Source organism: Vanessa tameamea, chromosome Z (genome assembly GCF_037043105.1).
Source record: "Vanessa tameamea isolate UH-Manoa-2023 chromosome Z, ilVanTame1 primary haplotype, whole genome shotgun sequence".
In the NCBI taxonomy this organism is placed as follows: domain Eukaryota; kingdom Metazoa; phylum Arthropoda; class Insecta; order Lepidoptera; family Nymphalidae; genus Vanessa; species Vanessa tameamea.
The window spans coordinates 2,080,050-2,103,643 of record NC_087341.1 but is presented as its reverse complement, the minus strand read 5'-3'; the positions used below and the strand labels follow the sequence as shown (position 1 = coordinate 2,103,643).

Below are 23,594 nucleotides of genomic sequence, written 5' to 3'. Positions count from 1 at the left end.
AAATGAAGCTAATAAAGGTTTGAGACCTTTACCATATTTTTATGTTCTTGTAAACATTTCTTCAATAAATTAATAATTGATATTTATTGTGTTTTTATTTTAAAAGGTGTTCGTGAAATCATATTAAGTTCGGGATCGGGATAAATTTTTTAGTCCAAGAATATAGTGTAGTAATAACTGTTATATATTACATATAAGGCTGCAGATAACGCTGGGTTCAAATTATTTATGTTACGAATACGTAATTTAAGATCAGGAAATTTAAACGGATAAATGATTATCTAACATTTTACCGTATTCAGATACGGATACGAAATTATTTCGAATTATCCGATTGTTTCGGATACCAATGGAAGGTTATTTAGAAATTGTATAATAGAAAAACGAATAGCCTTAAGTACAATTAGCTACATTATAAAATAATGAAAAAATGTTACGGTTATGGAGCTCCATAATTTGAGCATCAATAATTCAAACCACAGGTCAGGTTGATACAAAGTTATTAGGTTTGTCTGACGAAAATTTTTGTTGTAAAATGCGTAACCGTCCGTGCCTCGGAACTCTAATCAATAATGGGAAATTCTAAAGGGAATGTTTTCACTATTATATGTTCCGCGATTTTGGCTATTTTCTCTAGATTGTGCCCGCTGTGACAGAAATCGTTCAGGAAGACATCATCACGTTAGTACACCCAATCAAATAGAAGTTATCAGTGATTGTTCAGATTTGTTATTTCAAACAAGTAATAATATGCAGCGCAACATTAATCGAAACGACCTTATTTGTTAACCTACTTTATTCCTCTTAACCTATTAACACAAGTTCCATGAAAAAAAAAATGTCCATCAATATCAAGATGGTTTCGATAAATCACAACAATGAATGAACAGTCTCAAAATATTTCGTATCCAAAATTTACAAAAGGAGAAAAGTGCATTTTTGCGCATTTGGTGCTCACTTTCTCACTAACATTGCTCGTTACATTGATATACTTGGTTCATTTGTTTCTCGTCGATCATAACGTTCACGAAGTTTTTATTACAAGGAAATACTTTGCTGATAATAATGGTAAGTACGATAAAATTGTCATTAATAACCTATAAAATATTCTGCCCAGTTATTTTTTGGGACGGATTTAATTAATTTTCCCATACTTTGTTGTAAACATTCAGCTTATTCTCTCTGTTATTTTAATTACTTTTCCCTTAACTTATAGATCTTATACACAATGCGAAAAAAAACATAAAATTTTACATTTTTGGGTAAAAAAGGATTGTCATTATTTAATTTCTTTCTCATTAATTATTTATAAAAATGTCGCAGAAACCCATTGTCCTGCAAAACCTGTACATAGTGCAGGTACGCCAGAAAAAACTATCAGAAGCCATTTTTATTTTCAGATTATCCTGAACTCGATACCGTACCAATAGGGCAATTGTTTATAAAAGTAAATCCTATTATTAATATTTGTAACATTATGTTATTGGCTCCTGGTTGGTCAGTTGGTCCCGGACATTGTATGGCCATGAGATCAGACCCCGAGCTATCTCATCTATTATTCGCATGGAGAATAAAGTATAAATATAGAAATACAGGTAAATTCATAAACACTAACTTATTATTTAAACAACATTGCCTTATATTTAAATCAATAATAATATCACAGAGATTTTTCACACGGAATTTTAGTTTGGTAATAAAATATCTGATAAATACTGATACAATGTGAATGTGAACTTGCATAACAGGATCTCAGAGATACTAAATACTACTCTTTACGCAGATGTTACAATCAAAAGAAGTATTGTTCATCCACATTTCAATAGGGACACGTTTGCTAATAATATTGGACTCGTACAACATGTTACTATTCGTGGTCATACGAAGTATAATGGTAAGTATTTAAATTCACTGTGAGCATTTACGAATTGAGTGAGGAATTCTTTTCAGGCGAACGTTGGGGGCTCATAATCGAAGAAGAATAATGGATTTTTATTTATAATAATGGGTTGTATTCCTTTATGGAAGTTGCCACATTTCTGTTACATAAGTACAAACATATTGATGATTGAAAAAAGATTATTCCAAGCCAAGATAATATTTTAATTTGCTAATGGATACATCTATAGTAACTCTTTTTTATTTTCAAAAATGGGAATATTTTCTAATATTCTAATCTCAAAACATGTTTTACGTGGTGGTTGGGCTTTGTATATGCCCGTCTGGGCAGCCAACCATTCATCATATCCAAAGAACAATACTGTGATGTTCCAATTTGAAGAGTAAATGATCCAGCGTAACTACAGGCACAGGGACATAAAATCTTCTTCCCAAGGTTGGCGCATTGGTGATGTAAAGATTGATTAAAATTTCTATGGGCAATGGTGATCACTCAGCAAAAGGTGGCCCATTTGTACGTCCGACAACTTGTAATATAAAAATAAATGCGGTAATCCTAAAATACCGTAATCAATGAATACGATTACACGAGTTATAACTATATCTGACCATGACTGTATCCCTTTTAATTTTTGTAATCATAAATTAAGTAATTTATTTGGGAGCCAATAAAACCAAAAAATTCATAATCATTACTGCTAACGCACTTTAAGCACTGCTAAGTCTCGTTCGATTAATTAAACGCGAGTTATAAAATAAACACAATATTCGATTTTTTCTAACTTGACATACAAAAATAATTGATTTCATATTTAGTTGTCTTCGTCGATCGTTTTTCTACAAACACTGTTGTTCCTTTGGTAATTAGTAGATAACCATAAAATAGCACTCATTATGTAATGCAAAATGGAGCTTAGAAGATATTTTACAGGTAACTAAGATGTATATAAGGAGATCAATTAAATTTACTAGGTATGACGTATACCTACCACCCATTTTATTTTTATGAGAGCTAATGACTAGCTATTTTTAACAAAAATATTTACATTAAAAATAATACATATACATTATACATGTCAATGAGTCGATGTGAAGGGATCTTGTAATATTTTTATTTCTACTTTGCACTGCTGATACTGCAACTTTATAATTGTTATATTTTTGAAAGAAGAATTATAAAAAAAATCTTTTTTATGTTTGTAGTTTACATAAGTACAAATAGTAAAAAGTCTGTACTAAAGAACAGCCAAATCTTAAAGAAGGATCATAACAGTTTCTCGTGTTCCTAGCATTCATAAAAATATGCAAGATCGTCAAGTCAAAAGTCATGTAAAAATATCCTGCAGTCTTTCCACATACATATATATGTACTTATCGATAGGTTGCTCAAAGTGCGGTGCGAGAAAGAGTTCGCAACAGTGTGTGAAAAGGACACTTGCCAAATTTGATTCCAAGACAAATTGTATATATTTTTTAATCTATTTATTATTATAGCTTTTATGTTGTCATTCGTCCGGCTTGGCATCAAATTCTAACAGGTTTTTACTTTGTGGTGCATTTCAGTTCCTATTTTTTGCTTAAATATACATAGGTATCGTTTTATTTTATTTCACTTTAACTCTAAGATAAATTTCTTGAATTATCTTAATTTATCTCAGTGTTACAAATTTAATATTTTACAGCTTTTTATTTTTTTTGCAGTGGGCAGTCATATCGACAATACCTTAATTAATTATAAAATTGATAACATTGTTATAGTAAGCTGGAATTTTGATACAGCCCAACATAAAGGTAAAATCGTTTTGTGAGAATAATTTGTGGGAGTTTTTTGTTACCGTATCATTAATTAACTACCACATTTGAAAAGAGGATTAGGCTACATATTCGTCAGTGTTCCGTCTCTGTCTTGATCCGTTGTATCATAATGTCCTATAGTCACGTTTACGTATATACGTAGCGAGTTTTCCTTTACCGATAATAACGCGATACATTTTTAAAAGTGGAAGCCTTTTGTAAGTAGTATGTACGGGTCTTAGACAGGAGCGGACGCAATACTTCAAAAGGTAGAACTATTGTAGGTAAAAAGGAAGTCTTCTAATATAATTGGCCAGTAGATTATATTGTAGGCTAGTTATCTCTTGATAACATTAAATCAGCCAAGAATTCTAGTTCTGAAAAATTCGAAAATTTAATAAATTAATAAGGAATTTACTAATACTTTTTTGTTGTATTAATTGTATATTTTTAGAAGGTTTTCAATATAATGTATGCGATTTTTTCATGGCCCAATGCAATGATGTTCTAGTAAAATATCATTGGTCCTATGACATTGATCAGACTGTTACAACCAGGTTAAAAAGACGTACCTACACAGCTATGTTCCTTTTTTCAGAAAAGGAAATCACATCAAATACAAACATAAATAGTAAAAGTGAAAACTTGATTAATTTTGATTTATTATTTAAGCCAATATTTAATATTTCATAGATTCATAATAAATACTTATTTGTTTCCCAAATAAATAAATAGCAAAAGTTTTGTGACGATCAAAGTCTTATACTTATGTAGTATGTATTAAGAATTGGAAGAAAATTTCATTGCTGTAAAAATAATTGTATTGTAAAGAGACAAGACAAGACAGACTTAAATAAATTCTAAATGTCATTGAGCCATATTTTCTCATTTTGTGAATTATACCTAACAGATAAATGTCATTGGGTTATTTAACAGGATAATATAAAACCTTTAAGCTAAAGGTTCATTCTAAATATTAGTGAAAGAGTTATTGAAATCAGCATTGAGATTCTATAAGTCACTTCGTATCTCACTCGTGAAATGTTGACAACCAATTTACAATACGCCATTTTACGTATTATTATCTCCATTGAAATTCGTAAAATTTACGTATTTCAACAGAGAACCGAGTTATTATGCAAAATGGAATTTTAATCCTTTTTTTAAGATGGATGAAATTGCACTAGGCCCCTCCACGTAATATCCAAAATTCTGTTTTCTCAGTTCATTTGAATTTCTCACCCGTTTTTCTCGACGTACTCGACTGGACTATTTTTTTTATAATTAGTATTAGTAAAATAAGTAAAATCGAAACTACTCATATTTACAAAAAAAATCCTGTTGAAAGGTAAATTTATTTTGATGAGAATTTTATTAAACTTATTTATCCTAAAAATTAACTATTCTATTATATACTCCTCCACTATATTAGTTATTCGATATAATAAATCTATCTTTATAAATAATTCCCAGGGAAAATATAGAAGGTTTGAACAAATTTTTAATAATAAAAATAATTTGTTTACTTTATTTACCTTAAAACATATTTACAACACATTTACATTACATTACATATTAAAACATATTTACCTGAAAACTGTAGTTTTTTTAATTAATTATATTTCATGTCATTTTAGATGAAAATATAGAAATAAATACTGTTCAATTATTAAACAAGGAAAACTGTTCCCTATATATGACACCAATAATAGAATTGAGAAGCTATGAATTTTGTACAACAATTGGAAATCATGTTAATACAATTTTAGGTTTGTGTAATTCATATGTTTAGTTTATTCTCTGTTTAGTTTATACTAAGGATGTCAAACAACATTTAACTACATGTAACAACTTAAAACCAAAGTAATCTTTACTCTCATGTTGATCATCGTCAATTGATTGTGATGGGGTCCACCTACTTGCGTGAACAGATCTTTGAGTAGAAGATTTCTTTTAATCTATATTTAATATTATAGAAGCGAACAAAAGATATGGTCATCTTTGTGAAAATTAGAACTGTATAGTCCAAGCAAGTATTTGATATATATAATTTTGAAATTTACTGCTATGATCCCTTTATATGGATTACTTATCATATTGAATTGCTCATACCTAACTTATATAAAACTCTTCCCCTTAATATGTAGTCTAGATTTCGCCGAAGCCACAGTGTGACCCAGAATGACCTTGGTTAACATTATATACCTAAGTTATTTTTCGTAACATACAATAACTTAGTTAAGAATTCGTACTTAATGAAAATTTCTACATTGAAATGAAAAATAATTAAGACTTATATTTTCAGGCCATGGTGCTTTGATTGTTAATAGGCAAGATTCACATACTTTGGGCTTTTTTACATGGGGAGAGAGACAGGAAAGGTCTTTGCCACTCGTTATTCTTAACTTAACCAATTTTCAAGAGTGGTTAAAAATGATTATAACATAATTAAAACATGACAGTTTCAAATATACGTGCATTAAAATAGTTTTATTTCAACAACTGAAAATTTAAAATCATACTTCCTAATCTCACTTCATAAAATTTCCGGATAGAGGATTTGTGGCAAACAACAATAACAATATACTAATATTAACAACAAAAATATGTCAAAAAATCATCTGTGACTTGACATTAGAAATTCCAGCCACAGATTAGCGTACGAATAAATGAAATTTAATATATTGCCAATGGTAATAAATCACTGATTATCATATTATTTATAAAATTGAGTAAAAATAATATACGCAATAAATAGAGAAAAAACTAGTTACTTATGTTTAGTATCAATATATATTTATTTAATTTAAAAAGTAAGTAACAAACATTAGCCACCTCATTTTTAAATAGAAGCTATAAAATAGAGAAAAAATAAATGTATGATTGATTTTTCGCTTTAGACAAAAAACAAGCACAAAATTTTAAAAAATTCTTTATATTTACAAATCCGTAAGTCAAAGTAAATTATTTTATTAACAAACTTAGAAATAAAGGAATTTGAAACAAAGTTAAATTTGTTTGTATGGCATGATCAAAGGCGCGATTATGTTGACATTCAATATGGCGGTATGTCGTCAGTGCTGTGCTGTGTCGTGGTGAGATTTGATAATTTTATGGATTGTGTTTATATACTTCCTCTATTATTTATTTCTATTTAGCCTTAATTTGCCATCACCTAATAAATTCACACGAAGTATTGAATGAGGTTCAATATATGTCGAGTAAAGTCGAGCGGTAACAACGTTATAATTTCTGCACATCGTCGGTCGGGTCGGGCGGCCGATAGCTACCTAGATAGCAATAATAAAATGTAGAACGATATTCCGATGCGACGCTTTGTTATAATTCAGTTGTTTCATGAAGTTAATGTGTATAAACGTGATAGTATTTACGTATAAACGATTATTATCCGTGAAGGCAATTCTCACGGCTCGATTATCTGACTAGCAAGATTTTGTGTCGTTGATCGGATAGTATTTTTCAATTGAATCAACTACAGGCATAAAACGTCAAGTGAGTTTGTGAGGGTATGAGTACATTGCGCTATCAGATGTTACCCCACTGTTGGCGAGTGCGGACACATTTTCTGCTAAAGGTTTAATAAGAAAATTTGCGGCGCGCGCAAGCAGTCTGTTAAATTACTTTAAATTTAACATCTCAATATTCAAGTTAGATTCAAGTTGGTGTTGTGTTTGAAACATTTTCAATTCAAATCAATGATTAGATTTTTAAAATTAGTAAGTTTTTTTCCTGAAATCGAATAATTGTAAAAATTAACGAATTATAATTTGTTGCAGTAGGTAGTGTGAGTAACCAAACCATACAAATCCAAACAAGCCTATGCACAGGAGAGCTCCGATTCAGCAAGCATTGAAGACATCTGAGGATCTAGTGTAGTTTATTCTTAAGTACATATTCTTTTGCAATAAAAGTGTTTGGTGTATAAATTTGTGACTTCTGTGAAGAGACTTTGTGTTATCCTAAACATTTAGTATAAAAAAATGTGATTTGTTTTTTAAAATTTATATCTGTTAGTAACTTTAACACCACACCTTCTTCTGTGATATATTGGTACATAATACTGAGATTTTTTGACTTATATACAAGAAAAAATACTGTCAAAAATTATGTCGAGTAATCCTCAGTGGAAAATGTTCCAGCCGCCAGATTCACACTCCTCACCTTTACAGGAAATATTAGATCTACAGCAATCAAATATGCAGGCAAAACAGGGGTACCGTAATGGTAAGTTTGATTAAATCTTTATTATATCTATAATTATTTCTATTGTATCATTTATAACTTTTGTTTTATTATTTATAGGTACTTATAGTAGTGAGTATCCGAGCTCACCGAGAGATAATTATCATAATATGGGCAAGTCAGGCGGTAGTAATAGATTTTCCCTTGGCAATTTTAACTTGGACTCATGCCCTATGGGAGATTCAGCGGGAGTGTACTCATCTAGTTCGAACAACAGCCAACCTCAATATGATTCTATGAATCATCCTCCTATTAGGGAGACAGGAATTATCGAAAAATTACTTGTAAGTTATTTTTAATTAATTAAAAATTAGAATATCTTGCAGATTTTTTTATTCAATTATGGGATAAGATTATATATTGTTTTTTGGAAAATAAATTAATTATAATATATTAAAATACACTAATTTTAGACTAGGTCTGATTTTAGCATCCTTGTGTGTTGTATAACTAAAAAAATAATATAAATTGTTTTAACAATTAGATAAAAATTAAATTAATATAGAAATATGTTTATATTGGATAATGTATTTGTTGGTTGGAGTACAAGTTATCTTTTTTATTGTAGCATTCCTATGGCTTTATACAATGTTGTGAAAGGCAAGCACGTCTGTTCTTTCACTTTAGCCAGTTTGGGGGCAATATAGACCATTTAAAGATAGGAGATCCCGTTGAATTTGAAATGACATATGACCGTCGTACTGGTAAACCTATTGCTTCAACCGTAACAAAGATAGCACCCGAAGTGGTGTTGAGTGAAGCCCGTGTCACAGGTGTTGTTACAACTGAAGTCAAGGGAGAGGGTTCAGGTGATAGTACGGGAAGGATTTCCTATGAGAATAGAGGGGAATGTTTTTTTCTGCCTTACACAAAAGACGATGTTGAAGGCAATGTCACTTTGAGAACCGGTGATGCTGTAAGCTTTCAAATTGCAACCAACCAAAGGTGAGAACTATAATTTGATTGATTAACACTTACCAATAGAAAGCCCTTAGTTATGCTAAGAACTGATTTTGTTGCTAAGTTTTTTTTTTGTGACCATTTTTGCACATAATATTATTAATACTAATGTCAAAATTGTTTTCAGAGGTACATTAGGTGCGTGTCATGTACGTTTCGAAAATCCAGCTCATCCAGTGAAATATCATGGTGTGGTTTGTTCCAAGAAGGAAAACTTTGGTTTCATTGAACGAGCTGATGTTGTCAAGGAAATATTCTTTCACTATTCCGAGGCCAAGATCAAAGAGGAGTTGTCTCTCGGTGATGATGTCGAATTTATTATTCAAACTAGAAATGTGAGTTTTTTTTTTTTAATTTTATTTACATAATTCATTCATACAAATAAGGTGTTGTTAAACAAATATATATATATAGTTTGAACGTCTGGATGATAAATGATAATAGAACTCTGCCGTCGAAATTATATCAATAGATATGTACTTGAATTGACTGTACAGGGATGTGCTTACATTATGTCGATAGACATAATAATTATGGAAGGGTTTAAGGCCGGTTTGATTTTAAATGATATGCATTTCATTCGGGCAATATGTGTTCATAATACAAAGGGCACATTGAAGCGTAATTCGCCGAGTTACACATTTCGGATAACGAGAGAAGTGGTGGTTAATTTGTTTATTGTCGGCGTTGAAATTTCGATTTTGTGTCTACGTCACTAAGTTAATATTCATATTGTATATATGTTTTAAAAAGAGAAAGCGAGCCACCATCGTTCTTTAACGGTTAAACGGATTTTCATGTTATTCAGTACCATAGTTTATTATGTTATTGAATAATCAAAAGAGATTTTTCATATTTTATTTTAACCTTCCAAAATATCTCCGTTCAAAAATGTTTTAATGGCATATAGTCTGGAATAGTTTTTCATTTTATTCTATTAAAAGCACTTGAATCCATCGTAAAAAGAGGAAAAATATCACTCCCGATGCGTTAGGAGAGATTGTTTTTTTTAAGTTTGACGTACCAGAACTATGGAAAACGTGGAACGAACGTAAAACGACCTCGCTCGCAAATATGCAAATATTTTGCATATCCACCCCGCTCGGATTCGCGTCCATTAATCTAATCACGGGCGCTAAACGTTAAAAAAATCTGAAACCCAGGATTTAAAAAAAAGTCTATGAATTTCTAGTTAGTTGTGTAATACGATCACTTGTTCAAGGAACGTGTGCTTCAGATATACGTATACTTATGTTTAGATGTGATGTTTTTATGTGTATATAATTTTTTTAAATAATTAATTGTTTCGCATATAACAGTAGTGTATAAATATAATCAATAAGTTACTTATTCGTTGTAAAATCATTAGATAACAAGTAATATTATTAGTGTTATTTCATTTATTTGATTTGAAGTAATAATATTAACACGATGCGGGAAAAGCCGCGCAAAAGTCGTAGTTAAATACGTTACCCCCCTACGCGTCTGTCGCGTAATTGCGTTAATTAGTGAATTAAATGCACCGCATGCCCTATCTAGGGATTGTTGTTTGCATGTATTCCATTTTGACGCGTTATTCGAGCTCACATTTCAATAAAAGGAATATCTTTCACTCGTATCAATCAAATTTGTACGAGCTGAAAACATACCATACAAATCCACGCTATCGTCTATAAATGTTAAACTTCATTGTAAATATTTTTAAAATGTTTATGTTTTATAAATACAGCAAAAGTTTAATTGTAAATAAAAACAGTTTTTTATTTTTATATTATTGACTCTTCACGTGCTTTGCTGTTTAATAATAAACACAAGCTTAATTCTTAGATTCCGTCTAGAAATTTAATTGAATCGTTCATTCGTGATATTACGCGGCGTCTTTTAATCGATATTTGTAACATCACTAGCTATTAGGACGCGATTGGTTTATATGATAATATTTAATTAAAACAAATGTATGTGTAGGGTAAAGAGGTGGCGTGCAACATAACAAAGCTGCCCAGCGGTTCAGTCGTGTTCGAAGATGTCAGTCCGGAGATAATGCGAGGTCAAGTTTTGAAACCTCTGGAGCGAGGGAACATGGTACGGGTACCGCAGAACGATCCCCTACCAGGGCGCATTAGGTATCGTGCCGCCGATCACTCTGAAGTTGAGGTAAGTTATTTTCAGTTATAATGTTGATGCATAGATTAAAAAATATTATATTAATTATAATGACAGTTGACATTTTTATCGAAAATAATCTCGTACTTCTTTTAGAAGAGTTACAACCCTACGTTTTAATTTGTTAAAATGTTTTTGTGTGTTCTTTTTTAAATCCCGAAATACTCGAACTATTCGACTCATTCGATTCAATGAAGATATTTTAAAATATATAAAAAAAATTTATTAAGGTATATTAAGATACTATACAGGCTTTTTATTAGATATAGTTAAACATGTCGACGTAGTCGGAAAAAAATTGTTGGTCCAAGCGCTTTCGTAGCGAACGCTGCCCAAACTATAACAAATACGAAACCTGAGAGGTTTGGAGGTTTCCGATACGTATATCTTTATAGATATATAGATATTGTAGAACTTATAGTAACCATTTTTATGTTTAAATAAAAAGGAGAAAAAATTACTACAACTGGTTACCCTTGTCGAAATAAATGACGTTCGTTTTAAATATTGTCTATTACACTTCCGAACCAGTAGCCTTTGATTATCTATGTATATGTCAAGATAGGCTGTCTAAGGTGAGAACGCGTAGAAACGCCTCGTTGGCCACTAAGTAAATACATACAAGAAAAGTAGTATGGCCATAGGCGAGTGTCACACACACCAATATAATAAAGTTGGCTTGTTTGTTATATTTCTTTTGTAGTACACTCTTATATAAATAATCTAAACTTTATAAATTAAAGTATGAAAATTAAGCGGGGTGTTGTACAGACTACGTTGATGCATTAACGCAGTACCGGCGAATAGATCGGTTTGCGAATGTTCAATTGTCATTGGTTAAAAAATAGCACGTATCCAATTGCTTACTGTATATGCACGAAGTCGGGACGGAGAGCTAGTGTATATAAATGATTTTCTGTGCAAAGTAGCTTGTTCGAAACCGATAGAGACGTTAGATTAAATTCTGTATTCCACTAACAATTCTTCGTATTCATCCCTGACAGTCCCTCGCGTATCTCGGCCTAGTTAAATCTCTTATTTAATAATATCTATTCATTTCACATCTTGATTCACTTTAATCTACTTGAAGTCTGACTTATATTGCCTACAATTGTATTATGCTACTATGGATTCGTTCGAAAAAACTGTATTTGATTTGTTTTTTTTTTTTTTAATATATATAATGGTGTATTTTAAATGATTACTTCTTTTTATTTACAATCGTATTATATTACATATATATTTTTATAAGTACACTAGTGAAAGGGTGATAAAAATGGTTCGAGTTGTTAGAATCTGCATTTTTTTTTATTGTATAGGTAGGCCGGAGAGCGACTGATGCCTGATGGTAAGTGCTCACCACTGCCCATTTAGACATTGGCGCCGTAAGAAATTTTAACCATTAAGGGACCGTGGGAAATTACATCGGAATCATTTTTTTGAAATCCTTCAAATTTTCAGATGTATTCGAATTTATTGGTATTAAACTTACATTCCAAACTTAAATAAATTCAGTATTTTACTCATAAGCAGAAGCCTAATACCGTATTAAATATTTTTCAAAATCTTCCATACAAATTCGTCGTAAATTGCACCCTCTCAATTGATGGATTTTCAGAAAAACTCTACAATTCTCTTTAAGCCATTACCAAAAGTCCAAATACCGATACACATTTTTCTAACATCTGTAATGACGAATTTCCAAGCAAAATTTCATCTAGTAATAATCTCCTTAGGAGTTGACTTTTGAAAAATCCTTTCATAGAACTCGCCTACTTCTATACTTCCATATAATGAATTCCTGTGCAGAATTACATCCTGTTAGACCGAACAGTAAAGGCTTTGCGTTGTATGTATAAGTAAATCTCTTTAACGTTTTATAAAGTTGCCATGAATTTAGTAGGAAATAATCACTGTATGTAATCACGTTTTTTTTCTTCATATTTTATATTTACGAGGCGTTATTTCAATACTAGATGTATTACTGCAGATCGAATAGTAAAATGTTATTATATTATCTATATATTAACACGCGAAGCAATAACTTTTTAAGCTAATATTTTTATAAAATATGCATTAGAAATATGTACATTAAAATAATAAAAATGCATTACACACACTACGATACGTTTACCTACATAATATTCAATATGAAACATTCGTAGTTTACGTATATAATGCCAATGACAGCATACGTCATTTACAAAGATGAAAATCAATGACTTTTTTACATTTGTTTTTTTTTTTTATTGTGACGAGGTATCGTTCAGTTGAGCCTCATTTTTCCTACATTTCTTTCGAATCATCGCATCTAATATTTTATTAACAATGAATTAAGGTCGAATTTCGACCAATGGGAGACCACTATTTTATAATATAAAAGAGTTACTAATTCTCTTGTCGGGTCTTCTCGATACTTATTCACGCTGTTGTGAAATAGAATATTGTTATAAAGCCTTATTTATGCATTTGTTTACAACATGAAAAAGATAATTTTGGTTTTTTTTTTAAGTACTCGACATTACTAAGAATGCCAAAAAAAACTATATAATTCAATGCAATAAAATATTACTAAAATTGAATTTACTAAGTATACAGATTACCTTTCTGCATACGATATTGTTTATTCATAATATTATTTTTAAATATAAAACCTGTCTTTGACATATAATGGTTTAAACTTCGAGGCTTAGGTCAATTTGTTCTTCAATGAGTGTACACTGTCCATATACATATGTATAATACGAACATTACATTTAAGACAATTTTTCCTCTTATATTTTATTTTTTTTGTTATTCATAGTTTTATTTTGAATATAAGAATATATACACATATATTTTCGGTGGTGGTACACCTTGGAAAACGATAAATATATAAAAATATTTATATGAATGCCCGAGGTATATTTACTTGAGGTCTTGAGGGCGGTAGTTTTAACAATCAATCAATAAGTGTTTGAATGAAGACTTTGACTTGACTTTGCTCTATATTCCTATTACTTGAACATAGAAAACATTACATTTTTTTTACATTCATTTGTTTTAAATATATTTTTTACATAATAAATAACTTTAAAGATGTACCTACTAGTTTTTTTCGCCGCTTCATATCATGTCTGAGTCGTTTCTCTCCGGATCGGTGTTAGAATTTTGACAATCAATAAGAAAGTGCAATACTTCTATCTTGAATAAAAGCATTTGAATTTGAATATCAAAAAATGTAGGTCGAATTAATTAAAAAAATATGTAGGTATATTTGTGAATATTAATATTGACTCTACCAACGTGATTACACCTAAAGATTACAGCTATTATATTATAAATGTGAAAGTAATTGTCTGTTACTCTATCCAAACCTAATTTGATAAAATTTGGTACGGAGCAAGCTTAAACCCCGATAAAATGACATAGGCTACTTTTTGTGCCTAGCACCTAATGACCGACCCCTAAAACGCGAGCAAGGCCGCAGGCGAAAACTATACATATATTCGACAAGGCCGCAGGCGAAATCTATATATTCGACAGTTCCCCATCTCGTCTCGTCGTACCCTGCAATCCACGATTAATATTTCATTTCAATTCAATTCGAATTGTATAACGTCACTACTAATTATTCGATGGTCGTGATGCATCGGGAAGGTTTCCCCATCGCAGACACATCGACGGCCAAATTAATTTACAAAGTACAACATGTGTGTATTTCACTTGGTGGTAGGGCTTTGTGCAAGCCCGTCTGGGCAGGTATCATCGGATATTCCACCGCCAAACAGTAGTACTCAGTATTGTTGTGTTCCGGTTTGTAAGGTGAGTGAGCCAGTGTAATATCATATCAGTGTAACATCTTAGTTCCCAAGATTGGGAGCACATTGGTGATGCAAGGAATGGTTAATGTTTCTTACAACGCCATTGTATATGGGCGGTGGTGACCACTTACCGTCAGGTGGCCCATTTGCTCGTCCGCCTACCGATATCATAAAAAAAAATGTATACTGTTAATAACGAATACGACTATGATTCTAAACTCGATTGTTACAAGTTGATAACCCATCAACGTTGATACGCCTCATCGTATGGATCGTATCGTTTATGGGGTCAAAAAGAAAAAGGTTGTAAATGAAAGTTAATGCCGGTCGCTCGTTTGCTTGCTGGGGAAGGGGGTTGGTTTCACCATACGGGTTGTTGAGGCGTGGAGTGCTAATGGTATGATTATTGCGTTATGCACGGTTACTATATACATTTCGTTTGTATCGCCGATAGTACAATTGTCTACGAGGTGTAATTCAGAGAAGTACTTTATATTGGCTTGCCTCTTATGGGTCAGAAGTTTATGAATAAATAGTATTTGAAAATAATATGCACGTCATTTAGACAATTTACTATCCATAGGCCAAACGACACTCATTTTAAATACATCAAGGCTTTGATTGGTTCTTCTGAATGGTACAAATTGAAATATGTCTCTCTATTGGTGATTATTACGATAGCCATCATACAAATGCGTGTTTCGTTTATTATAATTGATATTCATTTTAGTCAAAAATCGCAGTGTAATTGGTCACAAAAACAAAAGGTCGTCATTGGGAAGAATCATGGGAGGCAACGTAGTGGGAGTTGTCATCTCTCAATTGGGTTTATAATAGGAAAATCTCGTGCAGAATATGTTTTTCAAAAGAAGTCTTTGGGTCATTTTTAGGTTGTTAGTTTACTTTTAACACTACAATTTCATAAACGGTAACGATCGAGTTCTAGTCGAGTCCTGTTTCAAAAGTAATCTTGAAGAGAAGCCCGTACAGGTTCTATTCATACAGTCGCCATTGTAACAATTTCAAAATGTTTCAATATAGCAATTTAATTCTATAAAATTTATGAGTTTTTAAATAAAATTTTATAAAAGTCTTAAGTTATTGTTGCGGAACTAAAGCAATTGTTTAGTTCTTTCGCCGTGAATCCCTAGAAGGTTGTATCGTATTTGATTTTCTTCAAAAGTCCTGAGTTAAAAAAACCTCCTTTGTCTTTCTTACTAACTTTTTTTTCTCGGTGAATTTGTGGTGATTATTATGGCTATAATTTATACTTGTAAATTAATTTACTGTTTGCTTTTTAAATTTAATTTACGAGTACATCGTTAAAATTTATAAAGACTGTACTATAATTTATATAATACTAGTGTGTAAAGAGAAGGGTATATTTTAAATATTATAGAATATAATATGGTATACGTGGCAAACGGGCAGTAGGCTCACCTGATGGAAAGTGACTTCCGGCGACATGGACATCTGCAACCTGCGGGGTGCTTGCGTTGCCGGCCCATACAGTACTAGTAAAGTAGAAATAATAAAAATTGTAGTAGAGAACTCTTTAATAGGCAGATAGATAGTCAGCGATAAGATTGAACAATGTTGGGGACAGTTAAGACACTTAACTCCTAGCCATTTAAAAGTTACAATAGTCGTATGCTGGCTCCAATATCAGATCAGCTCGATGATACAATATTATTGTTGTAAAATACGAATAAAATGTAGCTAATTTTGTAAACGATACAACTCTATACGTTTATAAATATTGACTTTGTGACTTGCCTATAAGTGAAGCTTTTTAAACCATCTTAAAATTGTCTATAAATATTCTACTGCTAAGCAACCGCTGCTGTACAAAGGCTTTTAAATTCCTGACCGGGTTAAGAGAACTTGAAGCGTATTGCTCTAGGCTAATTTAAATTAAAATTTTGTATTAAGTAAATTTTCTATTACCTGTCTGAATAAAACTAGTACACCAATATACATGATATTTATTTTAGATATATAGGTACACCAAAATTCGGAGAAGGTAGAACCTTCTGTATGTAACCTTGTACCTCGTGTAAGTATGTGATATTGTCATATAAATATATACACTTCGCAGTTTCACTGTTGAATTTAGAGTTGACGCGACAAGCGTGATTTTTATATTCTTGTATTATATAAATGACCATTAGACTTAGGAGATCATACCCGGTTAAAATATATAAGACTCTCATCTACGAGAAGTAATCCGAAGCTACAGTTAGCATGTTATTTGCGAATCAGAAGATGGCTACGAATAACGAATAGTAGGATCAATATAGGAATAAGTCAGATACTAGTATGTTGTACATGGTAACGTTGTTGGTGCATTGACAATGATGCCGATGGTAAATATTTATAACATTGTCTTTGTGGGGTCCACAGTCCACTTATTATCGAATAAAATAAATTAAAAGCTTGAATACATACACATGTCATAATTTCTTTCGATAAGTTGTATCTCAATGATCTCGAATCAAATTCGAATAAACTGAAAAACTCACGAAAACACACCTGGATGTGAATCCTGGCTTAAGTATCGATCTAATTTAGTCAACGATACAACCAGTATATCATCGCGACCCTAAATTTAATCGAGTACAAAGCTGTTTGACAAACACTTTTGAAACGTCATTTATAAAAGACTAATTAAACATAAAACTCCTTTCGGAAAGTCAATTATTTTGAGATGAAACGGAAAAATTCAGTGGTTTCGTGAATTTAGCTTCCAAAACTTTCTCTGTATTCATAATTACTTTTTATAATTTTACGTCTGAAACAATGTTATATTATATTGAATAGTCTAAAATCGAGAGATAAGGTTTCATAAAGAATGTATTTGATCTTGAAATAATTTAAAAATATTTAAGTCTTATGTAAGGTGTGTATATAAAGTACCCACTGCTGAGCTAATGGTTTTCTCCCTTCAAGGATCTTTGGTGCTAATTCCACGAAACTGCTCCAATGCGGTTTGGTTGATAAAATGTGGCCGAATTTCGTTGAATTTAGTGACATGCAGGTTTTCACACGATGTTTTTTTCGAGAATTATGTAAATTATAGAAACAAATTGGGCACATGAAAAATGTTTGTATATTAACGAAAACACAATATATGTATAAATAAATTTGTCGTTACGGTATTGCAGACATATCTTTGATCAATTATATTTAATCCATACAATCACAAAAAATATATTTAGAATCACTGACTACGGTATATTTTTTGTTATTAATAGAACGATCATATAGAAGATTTATTGGTAATTGTAGTACATATTGACATTTCCAGTCAGGATTACACATAGTGCTTAAATCGAAGAAATTAAAATTAAATCTATAGAAAATTAAAAAAATACATTTTTGTCGGCCTTTGTTCAGGCAAAGGTATCTAGACAGTGCAGCTTTATAACGGTCCTTTAAAGAAGACCACATTTTTCCTTCAAAGGAAAACCTATGGCAATAAAAACACCGTAGTACAAAAAAGGATTTTCACAGTTCTTTACTGCTATGAAAATCTTACTAGATTTTCATATTACTTGCTGAAGCATTTGTTTTTTTTAATTCAAATTACCGTTTAGTAAATACCCAGCTTGTAAATGTGATATATCAATATTATTCAGTATAAATCGATTTTAATTTCACGTGTAAAGAGCACGTGAAGTTACAAAGTTAAATTTTGTACAATAGTCAGTTGATACGTAGGATAAAGTTTATAACAATTTACGTATTTATTTTTTGTTGTCTTCTGAAGCACTTTAACATTATGAGCGCGTTTTGTAATCCAGACTGTCGGTTTTTTTTTTCATGAATAATATATTATATACATACACGCTCAGATTCTTATTTAAAATAGTCATAAAAAATTGTGTAGTTAAAAGATCGAATTCCTCTACCAGGTGCCTTTCGGGGATAAAGACCAGTGTGGAGAGTTCACGCTGAGACATGGCGATTGGGTCCAATTTCAAGTGGCTACAGACAGACGGGACCAGTTGAAACGTGCAACTAATATATCGTTGCTCGACGAATCTTTCAATGTTTCGGGTGAAAGGTAAGAAAAATAACTTTTTTTTGTTGGTTTATATTTGATTGTGTTTATATGCACTTATATTCTATTCTTTTAATCTGTTGTTGTCACGTGTGTCTAGTTCTCCTAGGATCCTCTATTTTTTTGATGTGATAAACGTTCAAGTAGCTTTTATATTGGAAATTTATTAAGTAGAGTTTGATAAGTCTAGACGTATTCATAGACGTAGACCCGGGACACGAGACGGCTAAAAGTCAAAGTTCTGTACTTCTCGGAACTTCGAGACATTTCTAAATAAACAAATAATTCAACAATAATAACAAAATGACATTCTATCAGCAACATTATTGTTTTAAGATTTATTTTAACATAACTCAAGCAATTTGAAAAGTTTTAGTAATTTGTTATTAGATTATTTTTGATAATCAAATCCTGTATTTATAATTATTATATTAATCTGCCTTCCTGTAAAATACAATGCGAGCAGTTTTATCAACAGTCAAAGTAAAAAAAATGTAGGTATTTGAATCCTTTCAGTAGAACGTCATTAATTGCTTCGTTTGCGGAAAATGAGGAGCTTTTTTAGGCGCAGAATAAAAACAGCAAGCGAAAAAAATCTTATTTCGATTTTTTGTAAATAACATCATCGTAATCCGATTTTGCAAGCACAAGCAACAAGCATGCATCTAGTCTCGAAATCAGGAAAAAGTCCCGAGACTTCGGAAGTACACCATCCACTCTGATCTCAATTTACAAATTCTCAACCCAAGAACAAACCTTTAATAAAATTGACCATAGCCCAATACTGCCTTTTGTGCTGCATATATTTTTTGGTATATTTTCAACCTATTTGATACGAGATGTTTAGGGTCCTAAAACTCTTAATACTTTGGATATTTTGTATATGACTCTTTTAGTTTAAAACAATCTCCGAAGTCTAAGACAAGATCCATTGTTCATCTAATCGGTTAAAAAGGATATGAAGATTATTTCAATGTATAACTACAGAATAAATACCAAACGAAAATAACTCATATTTATGCCACTTTTGGGCTTATTTTGTGGTGGTGGTTTGGGGAACAAGCTTATTCGTAAAAAGCCGATTATTGTATCTGTTTGCAAAACATTTTCGTCTTAGTAATATTCATTTGTTAAGGATGTTAAAATTTGTTGTTATAAAATAGATGCATCCTGGGCACCCCTCTCTCATTAGACGTATGGTCTAATCCAACAGCAGGAGTAGTAAATAAAAACAAAGAACTTTGACATAAATTAACACGATATCATTGAGATCTATATAAAATATGAAATATTCATTATAGATTAGCGAAAAAAGTTGTTTTCGTATCCTATCGAAGTGATCATCGGAGCTTTGGATGTAAATTTGAAGTGGATATAAGTAGTTAAGAGTAATAATGTTGTATTACAAATATATATGTTACCGAAGAATCGTTCGTAGTGCATAACATAGCAGGGCAAATAACTTGGAACATGTAAATTTTGTTCTACTCCTTCGATTAGAGTATATACGAATTCAACATATGTCTTGCTTGGAGTAAAAATTTAAAGTGGAATTTGATCGTAACGTTTCTGACGCGAGGTTTCCCTGTCATCGATACTGAAATGTGCCGCGCTGTAATTTTTTATTTTTGTCTGCGACCTTCCCTAAAATGAATACCATCGTACGGATTATTTCGTGACGGGCTATATTAAACTTAAATATTTCTTTATTAAAAATTTAATTAAAAATCAAGATCTATGAAATATTTCTATTGAAAAATAATATCAATAGTAAAAATAGAAATTTGAATTCTTGTTGACTACACTAATATTTGATTATATATATCTATATGTAATTGATTTTCGTAATTTAGTTACTGTTACGTAAAATTTTATTATTATTCTAATAGAGACTAGACTTATAACTATAAGTCTAGTCTCTATTGCAAGTTTTTCTCGAACAAAACAAAGGAAACGTTCACTGATATAATATTACGATATTCAATGATTGTGGCTAAGCTTATAACGCCGCGGAATCCTAGGTCGTGGGTTAAATCCCCGGATCGAGACGCTAAAGTTTTCGGTAGTCTCAGTAGCACTTCAGTTTGGAAGTATTTTTTAGTGACCTGCCGTTGGACTCACGTAAAATCTTTGAACGTGGCGAAAGAGTTCAGAGTGTTTGTGATTGTTCGGATTTCCGATAGTATTTTGAGAGTGAGGGAGTAGAGTCTACGTGTGATTGAGGACACGGCTGCAGCATTATATCGTGGGCAGCGGTCTAATGTCCCTTTAGAATGGCCGCCGGGCCAAACTTTGTTACCGATTCATCCACGAATCTTTGTATGTTAACTTTAAAAGTATCCATTCACAATTTAGTCATAGTTTCCTTGCTAAGAGTTAATATGTATACAGTAACGTGACTAGATTCATCACAGGGCGATTGTTCTATCACCTGCAAATCTCAGTAATTTGATTCTAATTATTCGTCTATCTCGAGATAATAATTATCAAGAGATATCAATTTGCGATAACAACCGGCTAATTGTCAATCGCACCGGTAGTTGTAATCGAGTAAACGTTTGAAATGATCGTTTAAAGCAATTAGTAGATGATATGCTATATATATATTTAACTGAATAAATGTTGCTATCATTTTGTTTATAAGAGTAACGAAAATTTGCTCTAATGTTTGTTATTGAATCACGGCCGGTTAGTAATGACTAGTGAGTCTCCCGCGAAACTTCGCGTTTATTGAAAAGATTTTTTTAGGAATTTCGAAATCTATGACAGGTTTTGTTGTCACTGAGTACTACAAGTCACTCATCTACATTTGGCGTTAAAATTATGAAACCTCTTTTAAATGAAAATTTTAATATCATTAGTTAAGATAGAATTGGAGTTTGTCGAAAACAATTTACTTCAATTTTATCTACTTTTATATTACTTTTCTTATACAGCCGTAGTACCGATCTCCAACCGGCCAGTAACTTTTTTTCTCTCGTCGATCGTAACAATTTAGTAATCAATAACCCTCTTTAATTTTCTGCACATTTTATATGCAGCTATCGTCCCACAATCACACGACAAATAATATCATATATAAAATATGCTGATAACATTTGTTGTCGAAACCAAATAGGTAGGTATATCGCGTAATTGCTAGGATGCATATATTATTAATATTTAATTTAAAAATTAATGACGCATATTAATATCCTCCCAACGAAGCGAGTGAGCGGCAAGAGATCACGACATATTATAACATCGATTTCCTATAATACGACTTAACAGCGCCGAACTCGGAGCACCTGATGAATGCCAGATAATTTAATATTGCAGTTAGGTATTTATTCATTATTCCAAGGTACTCGTTATATCGAAATGAATAGTATGATTTACTCAGTTGACGTTCCTCAATAAATGTCGTTTCATGAGTAATGTGTGAAAAACTTTAACTCGAAGCAGGCTATTGTTGAATCGATAGAAAACGAATTTATTTTAACATGACATTGTTTAATATTTCAATTTTGAAATGTCATTAGCGTTGTCGATTAAATTATTGTTGAAGTTTTATTAAATACTGTAGCATTTATTCTATCGCGTCAAAGATACGGTTATTACGAAATAAATAAACGGAAACCTTTTTTATGCCTCTATTATTTACTTTTACGTATATTTTATTCGATATGTATTTTGAAATGCATTCAGTTTTCGTCTCGTCTGACATGAATTGTTACGTTCAATATTGGGTTACATTGACAAATTATTTGCTTGCTAGTTTATAACCCGTGGTACATGAACACCGTATGCCAATTAACGTGCTTCAAACTATGCGCGTGTCGAATTGGACGACGAACGCTCCAGGCATTTCGGCCGCATTAACAAATGACTCTTCGACATTCTGCATGTTAAACATTAACACCGAATGTAAAATGATTATGATCATTGGAAATTTGTATATTTGCGTTTTGTATTTGAATTGTTTTTAATATATTAAACAGGAGGGAACAAGGCGTCGTCTCTTCCCTTAAGGAGGGCTTCGGGTTTATCCGTTGCGTCGAGAGGGAGCAAACCATGTTCTTCCACTTTGCTGAGGTACTCCGTCTCGGACAGGAGCTCAGTGTTGGTGATGAGGTACGTATGTCACACGATTGAGAGGGAACTGTGTCTATATTATTAACATATTTCTTATTTATTCTGTGGTAATGTTGTCATCGATTAAAGCCCGGTTCCTAAGTCGTTCCTATAAATGTTTACGTCAACTTTACGAAACCTTTTTTTCTCTTGGACGCTTTTCAATTGTGTAAACATTTCTATAGTTCGTAAACAAAAGGAGTTTATTATTTTTCTGAAAATTGTGACGTAAATTCGATTGTACTTAATAAAGGTGCACGTTGAATATTGTACCTAACAATAGAAGTACGCAAGCTTGTTTATTTCAATGACAATTTATACGTCTTTAAAAGGATTCCCTTCCAAATTTTTTTTAAAAATATCAGTTGTATAATCTTGGCTTTTGTGGCTTTTGTATCAATGGTGAATATAAAAGTTACGGCATTCCATATTATAAAAAGATTGAACGAATATTAAATAAAACGATCGTCAAATATATAATACATATATTACGGTGAGTTTTGTTTGTTTGTTTCGATTGATATGAAACTTTCATA

General features: G+C 31.5%; 2 protein-coding genes across 4 annotated transcripts in view; both read left to right on the top strand.

Moving 5' to 3' along the window:
• The first annotated feature begins 937 nt into the window (after positions 1 to 937).
• Positions 938 to 6,197, top strand: LOC113403875 (uncharacterized). Its single transcript, XM_064220437.1, has 6 exons — positions 938 to 1,068; positions 1,401 to 1,595; positions 1,784 to 1,894; positions 3,601 to 3,690; positions 5,331 to 5,462; positions 5,999 to 6,197. The coding sequence occupies exons 2-6, from the start codon at positions 1,478 to 1,480 to the stop codon at positions 6,139 to 6,141; spliced, it is 594 nt and encodes a 197-aa protein (XP_064076507.1). The 5' UTR covers positions 938 to 1,068; positions 1,401 to 1,477; the 3' UTR covers positions 6,142 to 6,197.
• Positions 6,198 to 6,637: 440 nt separating this feature from the next.
• The window catches only part of Unr (Upstream of N-ras), a 39,234-nt gene continuing 22,277 nt past the window's right edge, over positions 6,638 to 23,594 (top strand). For 2 of the 3 annotated variants that reach the window (XM_026644528.2, XM_026644525.2), the window contains exons 1-8: positions 6,638 to 6,788; positions 7,491 to 7,938; positions 8,017 to 8,240; positions 8,525 to 8,901; positions 9,044 to 9,251; positions 10,882 to 11,070; positions 18,797 to 18,948; positions 22,926 to 23,058. In XM_026644528.2, coding sequence (XP_026500313.1) covers positions 7,821 to 7,938; positions 8,017 to 8,240; positions 8,525 to 8,901; positions 9,044 to 9,251; positions 10,882 to 11,070; positions 18,797 to 18,948; positions 22,926 to 23,058 — 1,401 coding nt within the window. In that variant the 5' untranslated portion in view covers positions 6,638 to 6,788; positions 7,491 to 7,820. The remainder of the gene's footprint in view (positions 6,789 to 7,490; positions 7,939 to 8,016; positions 8,241 to 8,524; positions 8,902 to 9,043; positions 9,252 to 10,881; positions 11,071 to 18,796; positions 18,949 to 22,925; positions 23,059 to 23,594) is intronic. The other variant, XM_026644526.2, reaches the window with a different exon arrangement.

Excerpts from the sequence above, each read along its gene's own strand:
- LOC113403875 (XM_064220437.1), top strand. The coding sequence starts at position 1,478 with ATGTTATTGGCTCCTGGTTGGTCAGTTGGTCCCGGACATTGTATGGCC. Across the intron at positions 1,895-3,600 it reads TGGTCATACGAAGTATAATG|TGGGCAGTCATATCGACAAT; the intron begins GTAAGTATTTAA and ends TTTTTTTTGCAG. Across the intron at positions 3,691-5,330 it reads TGATACAGCCCAACATAAAG|ATGAAAATATAGAAATAAAT; the intron begins GTAAAATCGTTT and ends ATGTCATTTTAG.